Consider the following 14,373-nt stretch of genomic DNA (forward strand, 5'->3'; position numbering starts at 1 on the left):
ATAGCATACCACCTGGATCCGCTTTATCTTCTGGCAAAATCTGCCCTTGCTGTCCAGACTCAGACCCACACCTTTTACAACATAATTATCTTAGTAGAGATTAGACTGTCTGTGGGTAAGAGCAGCAAGGACAGGTCTAAGCAGGGTGTGTAACACACTAAACAGAAACTGTATTAGTCTAATCCATTCTTCCCATGGAGGAGTGCAAGCCATTGTGTAAACTGTTTTACAACAGTACATTGGATGTACATTTAATCTGTTAGAAATGTATTCACACTGCTTTAGGAAAGTCACCACTATCAAACCTGTTGTCTCAGAAATAGCTCTGCTTCTGGAATGGAGATGTGAGCTGGAAGATGCTCAGGGACCAGCTGTCTCCCTGACATTCATGCATCTATGCACTGATTAACACTGTTCACAGAACCTGTTGTCCTTTGACATATGTGTCACCTCCCACCCTGCAAAGTGCAAGCCCTGTGAGGGCTGGAGTTTGTGAGACTGTCTGTTACAACCCTGGAGTGTGCCAAATTGGCTAGAATGGCTGGCCATCAACCCGAGTGGTATGTTGGTCTTTACTGCCTAAAACCAGGATCACTATGCCCAGCCATTCTAAAGAGTAAGTTCTCAATATCAAACAAAACGTCCTCATGCTTGAAAGACAAGCATTGGCCACAATGAAAAATTTAGTTTTCTGTTGATATTCAAAACGAAGGAAAAGAGGAGTGAGGAGGGGCAGGCAGGAAGAAAGCAAATAAGAAAGAAAGAGAAGTGAATTAGAAAAAAAAGTCAGAAGAGGGAGGAATCTCTCTTAAAAGTGAAAATGTAAAAGTTAAAAGTGTTAATGTAGAATTGTGGAAATACAATGGTAATTAATGGAGGTGTTAGAGCATGGCTTGAGAATACTCAAACGATGGGGCAAATGGACAAGAAGCTTGTATAGAGAGGGAAATGTAAAGTTGTACAAGCTTGGATGGCAGGGCAGAGTCCACGGACATGAGACATCAGGAGACTCTCTATGTAAGACCCTGCATCATTAGACAGACCCTGAAGATTCTGTCCAGGACTATATTTCTAATCTGTGGTTAAAGGGAAAAATGTTTTAAAGGGATTTAAGGAAGAATATGATTAAAGTTCCTGATAGATGGGTTAGCCAAGCTTCTGTGGGTGACCTCATACCCAGAAGTATGTGGGCAGTCAAAGGGAACTCTGTAGATATGCAGATTATTAATTTAAGGAGAGAGAGAGAGAGAGAGAGAGAGAGAGAGAGAGAGAGAGAGAGAGAGAGAGAATAGAAAGTTGAGTAGGATAGCACTAGGAGAAGTTGGGAGAGAAACAGGAGTTAAGTATCATCAAAATCCATTATGTAATTGTCAAAGAATTGATAAATTATTATAATTCTGATGGAGGTAGGCCATCGTATTAGAGATTCCAGTGCCATAGAAAAAGAAGGAGTGGAGGCAAGAGAAGCCGCAGCATCTCCAAGTCTTTCTTATAGCACAGACAAGATGCATGACTTGTGAGAAAGGCTGGCTTTCTAAAACATGGAAGGTCACAAAGACTTCTGGAGATAACATTGACACAAAAGGAGGAGGAAATTGAGGTGCAGGACTTGAAAAGTGGGTGTACTGATGTAGTCACTGCTTTCTAAGTACCTCCCCAGCTTGGCATTGTATGAGCACATTTGAGACCTGGGCGTTGACTTGGGGAAAATAGTCAGTAATCATGAGACCATAAAATACCGGGAATGCTCTAACTCAGTGAGTTACTGCGAAGTGGCCAGCATGTTGAGCGGGTGTTAATTTTGCCCAAGAACACTGGCAAAAATTTTAGGGAGGAAATAGCACTTGGGTGAGGTTTTAAATCTGAAGAACATTGGTCTAAAAATAACACCTCCTGAAGGAAGAAATATGGAACATTGAGGGAACACAAGAAAGCTTGCCTTAGGCAGCACCAGGAAGAAGAAAGCTTTTAATGTCAACATATGATGCATGTTTCATTATGCTTTTTACAGGTTTTATCCACATACAGAACTTACTCCTAGGCATCCTTGTGTAGGATACAACTGTCACCTCCCAATGGAATGTCATTTGGGTCTACCAACCACAAGCCAGCCCAGGCTCTAGATTCCACATCTTTTTATTTTTAAGAGAAAGAGGAAGGGAGAAACAGATAGAAGCTGTCTGAGTAGGGAAGCTGGGGAAATATGTGAAATATTATAGAGGGAATGAATGTGGCCAAAAATATATGAAATACCCAAAGAATAAACAAACCATTATTTTGAAGTCTGACTCTAATATTTTTGTGTATATGTGTGTGAGAGCATGTGTGTGTGTGTGTATGTGTGTGTGTGTGTGTGTAAAAGAGTGTGCATGCATTCTTGTGCATGTGTTTGTGGAGGTCAAATGACAACCATAGATATTTCTCCTTTTCTTTTGTGAAATGGTGTTTACTTACAGCCCTTAGAGTTTGTCAAGTAGGCTACACAGATTAGCCACCAAGTCTCAGTGACACTTTGGTCTTTGTCTCCCCAGAACTTGGGTCATAAGTCAGAGTTACCATATCCAGCCTTTTTAAAAAGGTGGACTCTGGAGGTCAAACTCATATGTCTGATTGAATGGCATATCCATATGTGATACTGTATATATGAATAACAGAGTACTACTATGAAACATTGGTTTTCCCCTTTCACCACATGGAATCAGAGTTCGAGTCATTAGGCTTAGTGGCAAGCATCTTTACCTACTCAGTCATCTGCCAGGTCCAACTTTAATGTACTTATTACCATATTATTAAACGCCATAGAGAGTCTAATAACAAAAACTTGTGCAGGGAGCAACTACATGTCCATCAAGTAGATTCTCAGTCCAATGGTGGTGGTGGCCATTTAGTTTGTCACTGTTTAACCTGCATCTGACAAACCTTCAGGATTGAATTCTAAGCTCGAAGATACCTCTGATCTCTTACTTTATAGTCAAGGAGCCTAATGGCACCTACAGGCTTGAGAATCATTTAAAATCACACAAGTGGTAAGCAGCAGTGGCTAGCCTACAATCTGTACTACCTAAAGACAGAGACACATACTATCATAAAGTCTACTGATGTACAACAGAACTTAGCATGCTGGAAATCCACAGAATTAACAAGATTATACTGTTGGTTGCTTCAAATTGGAATATGAATGGTCACCACCAACAAACAAGAAAAAACAAGAATAAAGATGAATAAAAAATTGGGAAAGCAATGACTTCATGAAATTCTCAGGCAAATGGATGGAACTAGAAAATACCATCCTGAGTGAGGTAACCCAGTCACAAAAGAACATACATCGTATGTACTCACTGATAAGTGAATATTAGGGAAAAAGCTCAGAATACCCACCATACAACTCACAGACCATATGAAGCCCAAGAAGTAGGAAGACCAAAGTGTGGGTGCTTTAGTGCTACTTAGAAGGGGGGAGCAAAATAATCACTGGAAGTAGAGGGTGGGAGGGATTTAGGAGGAAGAGAGGAGGGGGAAGAGAAAAAAAGGAGGGCAGGATTAGGTGTAGGAGGAAATGGAGATGTACAGAGGGACAGGAAATTGAACAGTGTAGCAGTAGGGGATGTGGAACTGGGAGTAGCCACCAGAAAGTCCCAGATGCCAGGAAAGCAAGAGGCTCCCAGGATCTAATGGGGATGACTTTAGCTAAAATACCCAACAAAGAAGAGAGAGAATCTGTAAAGACCGTATCTAGAGGTTAGGCACAGCTCCCAGTTGAGGTATGGGGCACCCACCCATCTCAAAAATATCAGTCCAGAAATGCTCCTGTCTAAAGGAAATACAGGGACAAAGAGTGGAGCAGAGACTGAAGGAAAGGGCATCCAGAGACTGCCCCACATGGGGATCTGTCACATATGTAGACACCAAATCCAGACACTATTGCTGATACACTATTGCTCAAGAAGTGCTTGAGGACAAGAGCCTGTCTTGAGAGGCTCTGCCAGAGCCTTACCAATACAGATGCGGATGCTTGCAGCCAACCATCAGACTCAGCACAGGGACCCCAATGGAGGACTTAGGGGAAAGACTAATGGAGCTGAAGGGGTTTGCATCACCACCCAGACTCCCTCCTGAGCTCCCAGGTACTAAACCACCAACCACAGAGTACATATGGAGGGTCCCATGGCTCCAGATGCATATGTAGCAGAGGATGGCCTTATCTGGCATCAATGGGAGGGGAGGTCCTTGGTCCTATGAAGGCTCAATACCTCATTGTAGGTGAATGCTAGGGTGATGAGGTGGGAGTGTGGGTTGGCGAAGCACCCTCATAGAAGCAGGGGGAGGGGGTGGGATAGGAGGTTTGCAGAGGGAAAGCCAGGAAGGGTGATAACTTTTAAAATGTAAATAAATAAAATATCCAATAATTTTTTTAAAGAAAAGAATGGGAAGTATCTGAAATAATAAATAACCTATTAATAGGGAAAAAATTGGGATTCTTCTCATGCTCATGGATCAGAAAGATTAACATAGTTAAAGTGTACATCTTACCAAAAGCTATCTACAGATGCAATGCAATTCTGGTCAAAATTCTAACCCACTTCTTTACAGACATTGAAAAAGAAATTCTCAGTTTCATATGGAAAAAGAAAAAATGCAGGAAAGCTAAAACAATCCTGAACAATAAAAGAATGTCTGTAGGTATGACCATTCCTGATTTTTAGTTATACTACAGAGCAATTGTAATAAAAACTACATAGTATTGGCATAAAAACAGACAGCTTGGTCAATAGAATAGAATTGAAGACTCAGAAATAAACTCAAACACATATGAACACTTGAATTTTAACAAAGAAACCAAACTCATAAAATGGAACAGGAAGAGCATCTTCAACAAATGGTGCTAGTCTAACTGGATGTCTCCATGTAGAAAAATGAAAATACAAAACTAGACATACTAAAGATAATGAAGACAAAGTGGAGAACTGCCTTAAACATATTGAGATGGGAGATAAATTCATGAACAGAACACTAATAGCTCAGGCACTAAGAACAACAATAAATGGGACTTCTTGAAATCGAAAGGCTTTTGCAAGGCTAAGGATGCCATCAATAGGACAAAACGGCAGATACAGAATGGGAAAAGAACTTAATCAAGACTACATCTGACAGAGAGTGAATATCCAAAATATATGAAGAACACATGAAATTAGACACCAACAAACTAGATAACCCAATTAAAAATTGGGGTACACAGCTAAAAAGAGAATTTTCAATAGAAGATCCTCTAATGACCGAGAAACACTTAAAGAAATGTTCAACTTCTTTGGTCATTGGGAAATCAAAACCACTCTAACAGGCCATCTTATACCCTTTAAAATGGCTAAGATCAAAAACTCAAGTGTATAGCACATGCTGGCAAGATTGTGGAGGGAGGGGAATACTCTTCCACTGTTGGTAGGAGTGCCAACTTTGGATACCAATTTGGTGGTTTCTCTGAAAGTTGGGACTAGCTCTATCCCAAGACCCAGCTATATCGCTCCTGGGTATATACCCAAAAGGTGCTCTACTATACCACAAGGACACTTACTCAGCTATGTTTATAGCAGCTTTCTTCATAATAGCAAGACATGTAGGGAAACAACCTACATATCTGTCCACTGAAGAATGGATAAAGAAAAATGTAGTATATTGACACAATGGACTATTACTCAGTTATTAAAAGCAAAGATATCATGAAATTTTCAGATAAATGGATGCAACTAGAAAATAGCATCTTGAGTGAGGTATCCCACACAAGGTATATACTTACATCTAAGTAGACATTAGCCGTCAAATATAGGATAACCATGCTACAATTCACAGACCCAAAGAAACTGAGTAATAAAGAAGGCTCAAGGGAGGACGTGTGAATCTCACTCAGAAGGGGAAACTAAATAGACATCAGAGGTGGATGAAGGGAGGGATCCGTTGGAGAGGGTGTGAGGAGGGGAATAAGGATTGGGATCAGGTGTGGTTAGGAGGCAGGATAGGGCTGGGTGTGAAAACAAAACTGGTGCGGAACATCTCTGGTACTAGGAGGAGACACGGAATGGGGAAGGCTCCCAGGGGTCTATGGAGATGACCCTACCTGGAAGGAGATGACTCCTACTAGCAAGGGATATGAAGACTGAAGTGATCACCTCCTGTAGCCAAGTGAGACTTCCAGTTGAGGGAGGGGGCATCAACCCACCCATAAAACCTTCAACTCAAAATTTGTCTTGCCTACAAGATGCACAGGGATACACATGGAGCAGAGAGTGAGGAAAGGCCAACTATTGACTGAGACCCATCCCATGGTAAAGAGCCAATCCCGACACTTAATGATACTCCACTATGCTTTCAGACAGAAGCCCAGCATAACCATCTCCTGAGAGGCTTCATCCAGCAGTTGATGGAAACAGATGCAAAGCTGATTCCCAGAAATAAACCCATATACCATTGCCAAAACATCAGTCAGAGCTTGAGGAAGTGGCTGGACCTAAACCCCTTCCTTACTCATTTGTAGCAGATGTACAGCTTGGTCTCTATGAGGGTCCTGTAAGAAATGAAGCAGAGTTGGGGCTGTCTCTGACTCTATTTCCTGCTATTGAATCCACTTCCCCTAAATGGACTACCTGGTTGGACCTCAGTGGGAGAGGATGTGCTTAGTCCTCCTGAGACTGGCTGTTACAGGCCAGGGTGGTACCCGAGGGGGACTTCCCCTTATCTGAGGAGAAGGGAAGGTGGTTGGTGGGAGCCACCTCCAAGCAGAAAGCGGCTATCATCTTTGCAGCCATCTCGAGCCATATACCCTGACAAAAGACTTGTTTTCAACAGCCTACAACAGCTGAGCACACTCTGATAAATATCTTGCTTTTCTTACATATCCTGTTTTGTTGTTTAATGCCCCCAGCTGCAAGGTACACGTGGTAAAGTGTCTTCAGCTGAATTTCCCTGCTTGTGCTTATAGACACCCATGATTTCCTTTCAATAAAGGAGGAACTTGAACAAGATCTCTGTCTCGTCTCCATTCTTCAAGTCTCTTGCCCCTCCATCCCCACTCTCTCTCTCTCTCTTGCTAGACCCTGAACCACAGATTGGAGCAGCAGCTCAGGCAGGGACAAAGTGGCCCCCAAATGTAGGGCAGAATGGGCAGTTACAGGTGGTAATGGGGGAGGGATTTGTAAGGGTAACTGTGGGATGATGGGAAGGAAGGGCACTGTGATTAAGATGTAAAGTGAATAAATAAATAAATAAATAAATAAATAAATAAAAAATATTGTGATCCTTCTGACTCAGAGTTAGAATAGAAGAGCAAGGCGCACTATGCTATCGATGAAAACATCAACATTACCTCCAAGGACCATACCAGCCTGACAGCACTTTCTCAGACGACATGCTGGGCAGTTTTTTCTGCGGATTTTATCAACAATGCAGTCATTTCTTCCAGCACATAAATAGTTATGCTGCCCTAAAAATGAAAACAGGACAAGTTATTCACAAGTCCTAAAGACTCAAAGTCAAAAGGTCTACACAGAGCATCAGGCTCATGGCCCTTGCAGCCTGCCTTTTGAAGGCCACCACTGTATGCTGTATGCTGGAAATGAGACAGACCTGCTTGGTATCTCACCTTTGAGTTCAGGGCCTAAGTAAGATAATAGTGAGTACTCAAAACATTTAAACAACAGTTTACATCTAAATAAGGGAGTCATGACTATTAAATTGAATACAATATTTTTATGCCATGGCAGGTAAAGAGCTTGGTAATTCTGCATTTAAATTTAAGTGGCAAGGGGCATTCTGATAGTTGAGCACACTGACATAAAGTTACAATCTTACTGTGTAGACATAACCCACATTCCCTGTTATGTGTCACTCCAATGGACACCTACAGAAAACTGAACTAGACACCCAAATGTTAATAATGGATACATAGGGGCTGGAAATTCAGTTCATTCTAAATGATGAGCATCTTTGGAACTAAATGCTGGGCCATCAGACCTGGAAAGCAGACACACCATCACCCAAGATATGTCTCCATGTAGTCTGTTTGGCCAAAGAAACATGGCAATCATGCAGTCCCAATAAGAGTTACCTATGTATGTAGGATGGAGCCCAGACACTGCCTCTGTAGCTCAGTGTCTGCCCAGAACTTCCAGCCGTTAAGAATGTAAGGGACTTCATTATAGGTACCATTCTTTTAGGTACCTGGATGCATGTTTAGATTTAAAGAGTCAAGAACAAATGGACTGACCTTGTCTCAGTGTTATTATGGAAACCTATATAGTCTTAAACGTTGGGGGTGACAATCTAGTAAAACATCTGTTGCCTCCACTTTTTTAATAGTAATCTTTCCCAGCTTATATTCAGGTTTTAAGATGTAGCATGCTCAGGCCTATTTGCTTGTTCCTTGTACATCATAACTTCTCCTTGGTCCAAAATAACATGTTCACTCTGCAAGTCTATAAGAAGGCAATCTATTAAACTACTTATCTATCTAGCCATATATTCTCTAACAGGAGTTAACCATAGGCATGTCATGATGACAACCCCAATAGGAGATGCTGTCTAGCTCTCAATAATGTTTTACAGGACCTGTCTATGTTGAAACTCGAGAAAGAAATTCCTGAACTGTAAGGCATAACATGATGACATCTTTTCTCCTGGGGAAATTTATCATCTATTTCAGAATGGGAAAAGAAGGGAAGCAATAGCAACTACTATATTATATTATGCTTTTCCTTTGTATTTGTGTGTGTGTGTGTGTGTGTGTGTGTGTGTGTGTACATTTGAAGGCTAGAAGTCAACCTTACAGTCTTACAAAAGATCTCTCAATGAGACCTTGTGCTTGCAAATTAGACTAGGTTGGCTTCTCAGTAAGTTCCTGGGAACCTCTTGTCTCTGCCTCTCCAACACTGTGATTAAAGGCTCACACCACCATGCATGGATCCTTGTGCTTGTGCACCTTTCCAAGTTAGCTATCCCAGCTACCTTTTCCTTTTAAACTGTGTATACCTTTTTATGATCTTCAGAGTCTAACATGCTAAGTATCCTGTCTTACTACTGACTCCCACGTTCCTTGACTCCCTCTCCTCCTCTGACTCATCCTTCAAGGATCTGAGTATCCTTTCCCATCTAGTCTGACCTAGATGATTCCAGAAAACCTTTTGGGCTTTTCTGTGGACCAAATACTTGTTTCATACAATCTGCATGCCTGTTTTTCCTAGTGGAAGCTGAAATTTAATGCTTTAACACGTTTGTCTAATAAAATTTTAATAAACATTTGTTAGATAAATATATGCATCGTAATACTTATTGTTCACATATGGCCACTTAAATATAGTCATACACAGTGATATGACCTATACAATTTTATGTATTATTATGCATAGTCAATTAAGATGGCCATTTTTATCCTCTCCAAGCATTTTTATTATATATCAGTTTTATATATAATCCATTGCCTTTTATACTACTACTCCATGAATTAAATGTATAATATAGTTAGTTTATCTCTCTCTTTTGCATGTGTGCACACATATGTGTGTGTATATTTGTATGTGTGTGTGCACCTCTGTGTGTGTCCATTGGAGTTGGATGGGTGCATACACACAGAAGTGAGATAACAACTTTACTTGTCTCAGGTATCTTTTTGGGCTTATATTTTTTACAATTGATTATGTATTTTCTTCCACATTTTTAAAATCACTCATTCTATCAGCATAGATCATAGCAGATGTCTAAAATATTCTTTTGGTTTTTTACCATGGTGATTTTTAAATTGTATTTTTATTGTTTAAAACAACTTCTAAATTTAAATATATTTTGATCATATTTTCCCATTCCCCCAAGTCCCTCCAAATTCTCTTCTGTTCCTCCCAACACACTAAGATTTGAGTTCTTTCTCAAACATTTTATACAACAAATCCCCAAACTAAGACAACAAAATAAAGCCACACACACACACACACACACACACACACACACACACACACAAATAAAAAACAAAACACCAAACTGTAACAAAAGAAAACCACATTGACACACATGGTATCCACATATGTTGATCCTGGACATAATGGCTGTCCTGGAATGAATGATATAACCAGTGTTCACACTAATAGAGAAAACTGATTTTCCCTCTCCCAGCATGTATAAATGACAGTTAAATTGTCAAATTTTACCCTTGCATCTAGGTTTTCATTCATTCATTCATTCATTCATTCATTCATTCATTCATTCAAAAAAATAGCAAAATAAAATATAGTAAGAGAAAATAAAAACTATTGCATCATAGATGTACAAGACAAACCAACAGATGGAAATGATCCCAAAAGAAGGCACTAGAATCAGAGACACAGTCATTTCATACAAGTGGGGAGTGGGAGGTCATGGGGGGTTGTGTGAGGAACTATGGGAAGAAACAGCTAAAATTAAGGGGCATTTGAGGGATAGTATCGAGACCTAATGCAGTAGAAACTTTTAAAAATATACACATACACAAAGGTGATCTAAATGAAGTCTCTAAATAATGGGGGAGACAGAATCACCTAATTAAGTTGTTGGCCAAAGGGGCTAGTGGGAATCCCCAAACAACACAGTCTGTTGCCAGTACTATCGGATTGCTCTCCACAAACTGATAGCAAGGACCCATTGCTGATGACAATACCGATATTGAACATGATGGTGAGCTGGTGTCTACATAGAGCCTTCACCCCATGCTTCTTTGGTACAAGAAAGTAATCTGTATGCTAGTAAAAGAGTAACACAAATACCAAGGCAACCACAAACTCCTTGACTATACTATATAAGGTTGTACTATACTGCCTGTAAGATATGCTGGGGCAACAGTGGCACAAAGCTTGTGGAAGTAACCAATCAATAACTGATTTGATTTAAGGCCCACTCTACCAGATGTAGCCCATATGTAACACTTCTTGGGTGATCAAGAACCTAAGACTAGACAGTCCAAGGATTATGGGCAAGCCAAATAATACTGGTCTAAAAGAGGGGGAGTAGAGATAAAATGTCCCCTAATATTATTCCTCTGTACTCATAGATCAGTGCCCTGTTCAACTATCATCAGAGAAGCCTCCACTTAAAGCAGACTAAGACAAATACAGAGACCCACAGCCAGACATTACACAGAGAATGAGACCTGGGGACACTCAGACTTAAATGCTATGTCCCCATCAAATCTCTCCCCTCAGAACTCAAGGAAACCCATGGAACAGGAGGCAGAAAGAGTATAGGAGCCAGAGGTAAAGAAGGCCCTCTAAGTCCAGTGACTTAGCAACTGCACTAGGTCCTCTGTGTGTGTGTGTGTGTGTGTGTGTGTGTGTGTGTGTGTGTGTGTGTGTGTGTGTTTTGCTGAGTAATTGTACTTACATATTACTTCTAACTTCTCTCCATATTAAACTCCCTGCTGTTTCAATTATTTAAGACATTCATATTATAAAAAATGTGACTAGTAACTTCACTTCCTACTGACTTGTAATATCTTAATTATGTTACATGGTTCCATTTTAACTGCAATGAAACGTTTGCACTGTAGACTAGAATAAGAATTTCCTGTAAAATAAAAAATCTGTATAACGTTGGTCATTATTGAGGAGTTTTTCTTCTGCTTAAGTTAGGATTGTATGAGTATGGAAGAGGGACACCCACAGGAGAAATGCCCTCAGAAGCCGTGAGTGCCAGGCTCCTGGAGCTGAAGTGATAGGCAGTTGTGAGCTGCCTGATACAAATGCTGGGAAGCAACTCAGGTCCTTTGTAAGAAGGGTGCATGGCATTGAACACTGAGCCACTTCTCTAGCCTTTGAGCTGTCTTTTATTAAGAGCACAAGTGAACAATTGCCATTTGTGTATAAGAGAAGTCACAGTATTTCATGTTTTTCTTTTTTAAATCAGAAGGAACTACACAAAAATGGATCTATATGAGTAAGTGTGGCATGTCTCAGGAACTATGACCCAGGAAGTGGAGATGAAGGTGGTGAGAATTGGTGTACCTGGAGAAAGTCTTCCCACCACAGTAACACAGAAGTCCTAAATAAAATTAAATAGAAGCATGTTGTTTATTTAATTTGGGTTACTTTTTAAATAAAGACTCACCTCCTATAACATAGAATTGGAAAAAGAAAGACAGAGATATAATTTCTTCTTTTTTAACTGTTAAAAACAATTTTGTGGTTTTATTGTATCATGAGGCATTGAAACATCTGAACAAGTCAGTATCTAGGCTGTTGGTGAGGCAGCTGCTTTCTCCTTCACTTCTTTGGGTTACTAGAGCAACTTGTCAGTAGATTAAAAAAACAAAATAAAACAAAACCAAAAATTAACAATCTTTTTCCAAGACATGCGCTGATACAACACAAACTTTTCCTGTTAGTTGCAACTAGTCTAGCATCCAAACATCATGCACAACACTGTGGTGACATAAGCATACTGCACCTACTCCCACATCGGCCCTGCTCATTTGTGTATGGTATTTGGAGCATCTGGAAGAGTAAGATAGGACTGGGAAGAGGGAAGAGAAAACAGCATGACTATCTGGCCAGGAGGAGGTCAGTCAAAGTCATTCAGGGCAAGCCTGAACATATCATTGATGCAAACCCAAGCATCATTGATGTTCTTTAATAGAAACATCTGATGGTGAAAACCCATGATGGGATCTTCATCACCCTTGAGCTGGCCTACAACCATGCTGATGATGCAGGTATCTGGTGTAAGCTGATGGTCTTGTGCCGTGATACTATGCTGAATTTTCTGGAATGGAAGGCTAGAAAACTTCTTCACAATGGCAGCTTTCCCCTGGAACTGCTGTCTTTCCCACACAAGGCATGATGCATCAGGGTAAATTGTGTCCAGTTGGGTTCTGTCATTATCAAATAACTGATAATAATGCTGAGCAAACCTGGATCCAGTCTGCTCCCAAATTGGCTTGTCTCCCATCCTTGAGAGTCACCCACCTCAGTGAGACCTGTGGGGCTGGCATGATGGCAGCAGCGGCGGCAGCAACCCATCGTGGTCTGCTGAGATACAATTTCAAAAGGCAAATATGGAGCCTAGGATCTAAGAACTGAGGTGTCACTGGGTATATCAACATCACCCCAAGACAGGATCCATGCTCAGGAACAGTTGGCCAACACAAAGCAAATTCCATTTTTTTACCTGTGGGATTTTGTTGTGTTGATGTTGTTTGGGTATCCTTTTTTTTTTTTTGTTTTACTGTATTTTTTACTTATTTATTTTGTTTTTCATGTGTGTGTGTTTGAAAAACCAAGAGAAAGCAAGAGAGGTGGAGAGAGCATAGGTTGGATAGGTAGGAAGATGAGGAGGATCTGAGAAGAGCTGAGGAAGAGAGAAGAAGCATGATTAAATACATATTGTATGAATAAAATTTCTAATGAAAAGAAAAAAAATCCACAGGTAACCTAAGCAGGCTTAAAGGAGAGCATTAAAACCTGAGCTCTGCTTAAAGAGTAGACTTCTACAAAGCTACAGTGGCCATAGACGCAGGAGAAGACACAGTACAGAAAGGCCAATGACGTCAAACTTCAAATGAGAAGGAAAATTGTCTAGGACTAAAACCAAGACAAAATAAATCCTTGGTTACAGAGTGGTGCAGATGTATGTAGTGAGTGGCAGGAGGCCTCCTTGGAAGGCTAGGCTGGACTTTTCTTGGCCTTTTCCACTTTGTTTATGCAAAGTGAATGGCTCGCTCTTCTGGGATTCTTCCATGATTTAGGGCCCAACTTGGGCCCAATTTCCATGTACTGGCCCTCCGAAACTGTGAGCCAAAGCAATCCATTGCATTTTTTTAATGACTTTCTTTAAGTCATTTTGCCAGTCATTTGGTCACAACTGTATAAAACCAGTACAATGCATTTTAGTTCAATGCTACTAGAAATAGAGATACCAATTATTTTAACTAAAAGATACCTTGTAAAATTTAAAAGCTTTATACACTCTTAAGAGGAACAGGAACAGCTAGAGTCAATATTCATCAACCTTCTGCAAGGTATTCCACAATGGATGAACAGAATTTTGATTGATACACTTAAGTAGGTGCTTATGGAGGAGAGTCCTGACACTGTCAAGCATCCTACAATGGATAGAACATCCCTCACAATGAAGAAATATGTGGTCGCCAAATATCTTTACTACTATTTTGTGATTTTATGGTATAAATTCTTGGCCCCATCACTCCTTGGAAGGCTAGGCTGGACTTTTCTTGGCCTTTTCCACTTTGTTTATGCAAAGTGAATGGCTTGCTCTTCTGGGATTCTTCCATGATTTAGGGCCCAACTTGGGCCCAATTTCCATGTACTGACCCTCCAAAACTGTGAGCCAAAGCAATCCATTCTTTCTTTA

The 14,373-nt window shown here is 40.5% G+C and overlaps 1 protein-coding gene and 1 pseudogene across 2 annotated transcripts in view; both read right to left on the reverse strand.

Moving 5' to 3' along the window:
• Pgr (progesterone receptor) overlaps positions 1-14,373 on the reverse strand; it is a 58,725-nt gene that overhangs the window by 28,636 nt on the left and 15,716 nt on the right. For both annotated transcript variants that reach the window (XM_028763417.1, XM_028763418.1), the window contains exon 3: positions 7,355-7,471. In XM_028763417.1, coding sequence (XP_028619250.1) covers positions 7,355-7,471 — 117 coding nt within the window. The remainder of the gene's footprint in view (positions 1-7,354; positions 7,472-14,373) is intronic.
• LOC114617709 lies at positions 12,565-12,951 on the reverse strand (annotated as a pseudogene).

The sequence above is a fragment of the Grammomys surdaster genome, unplaced genomic scaffold (assembly GCF_004785775.1).
Source record: "Grammomys surdaster isolate TR1022 unplaced genomic scaffold, NIH_TR_1.0 138, whole genome shotgun sequence".
NCBI lineage: Eukaryota > Metazoa > Chordata > Mammalia > Rodentia > Muridae > Grammomys > Grammomys surdaster.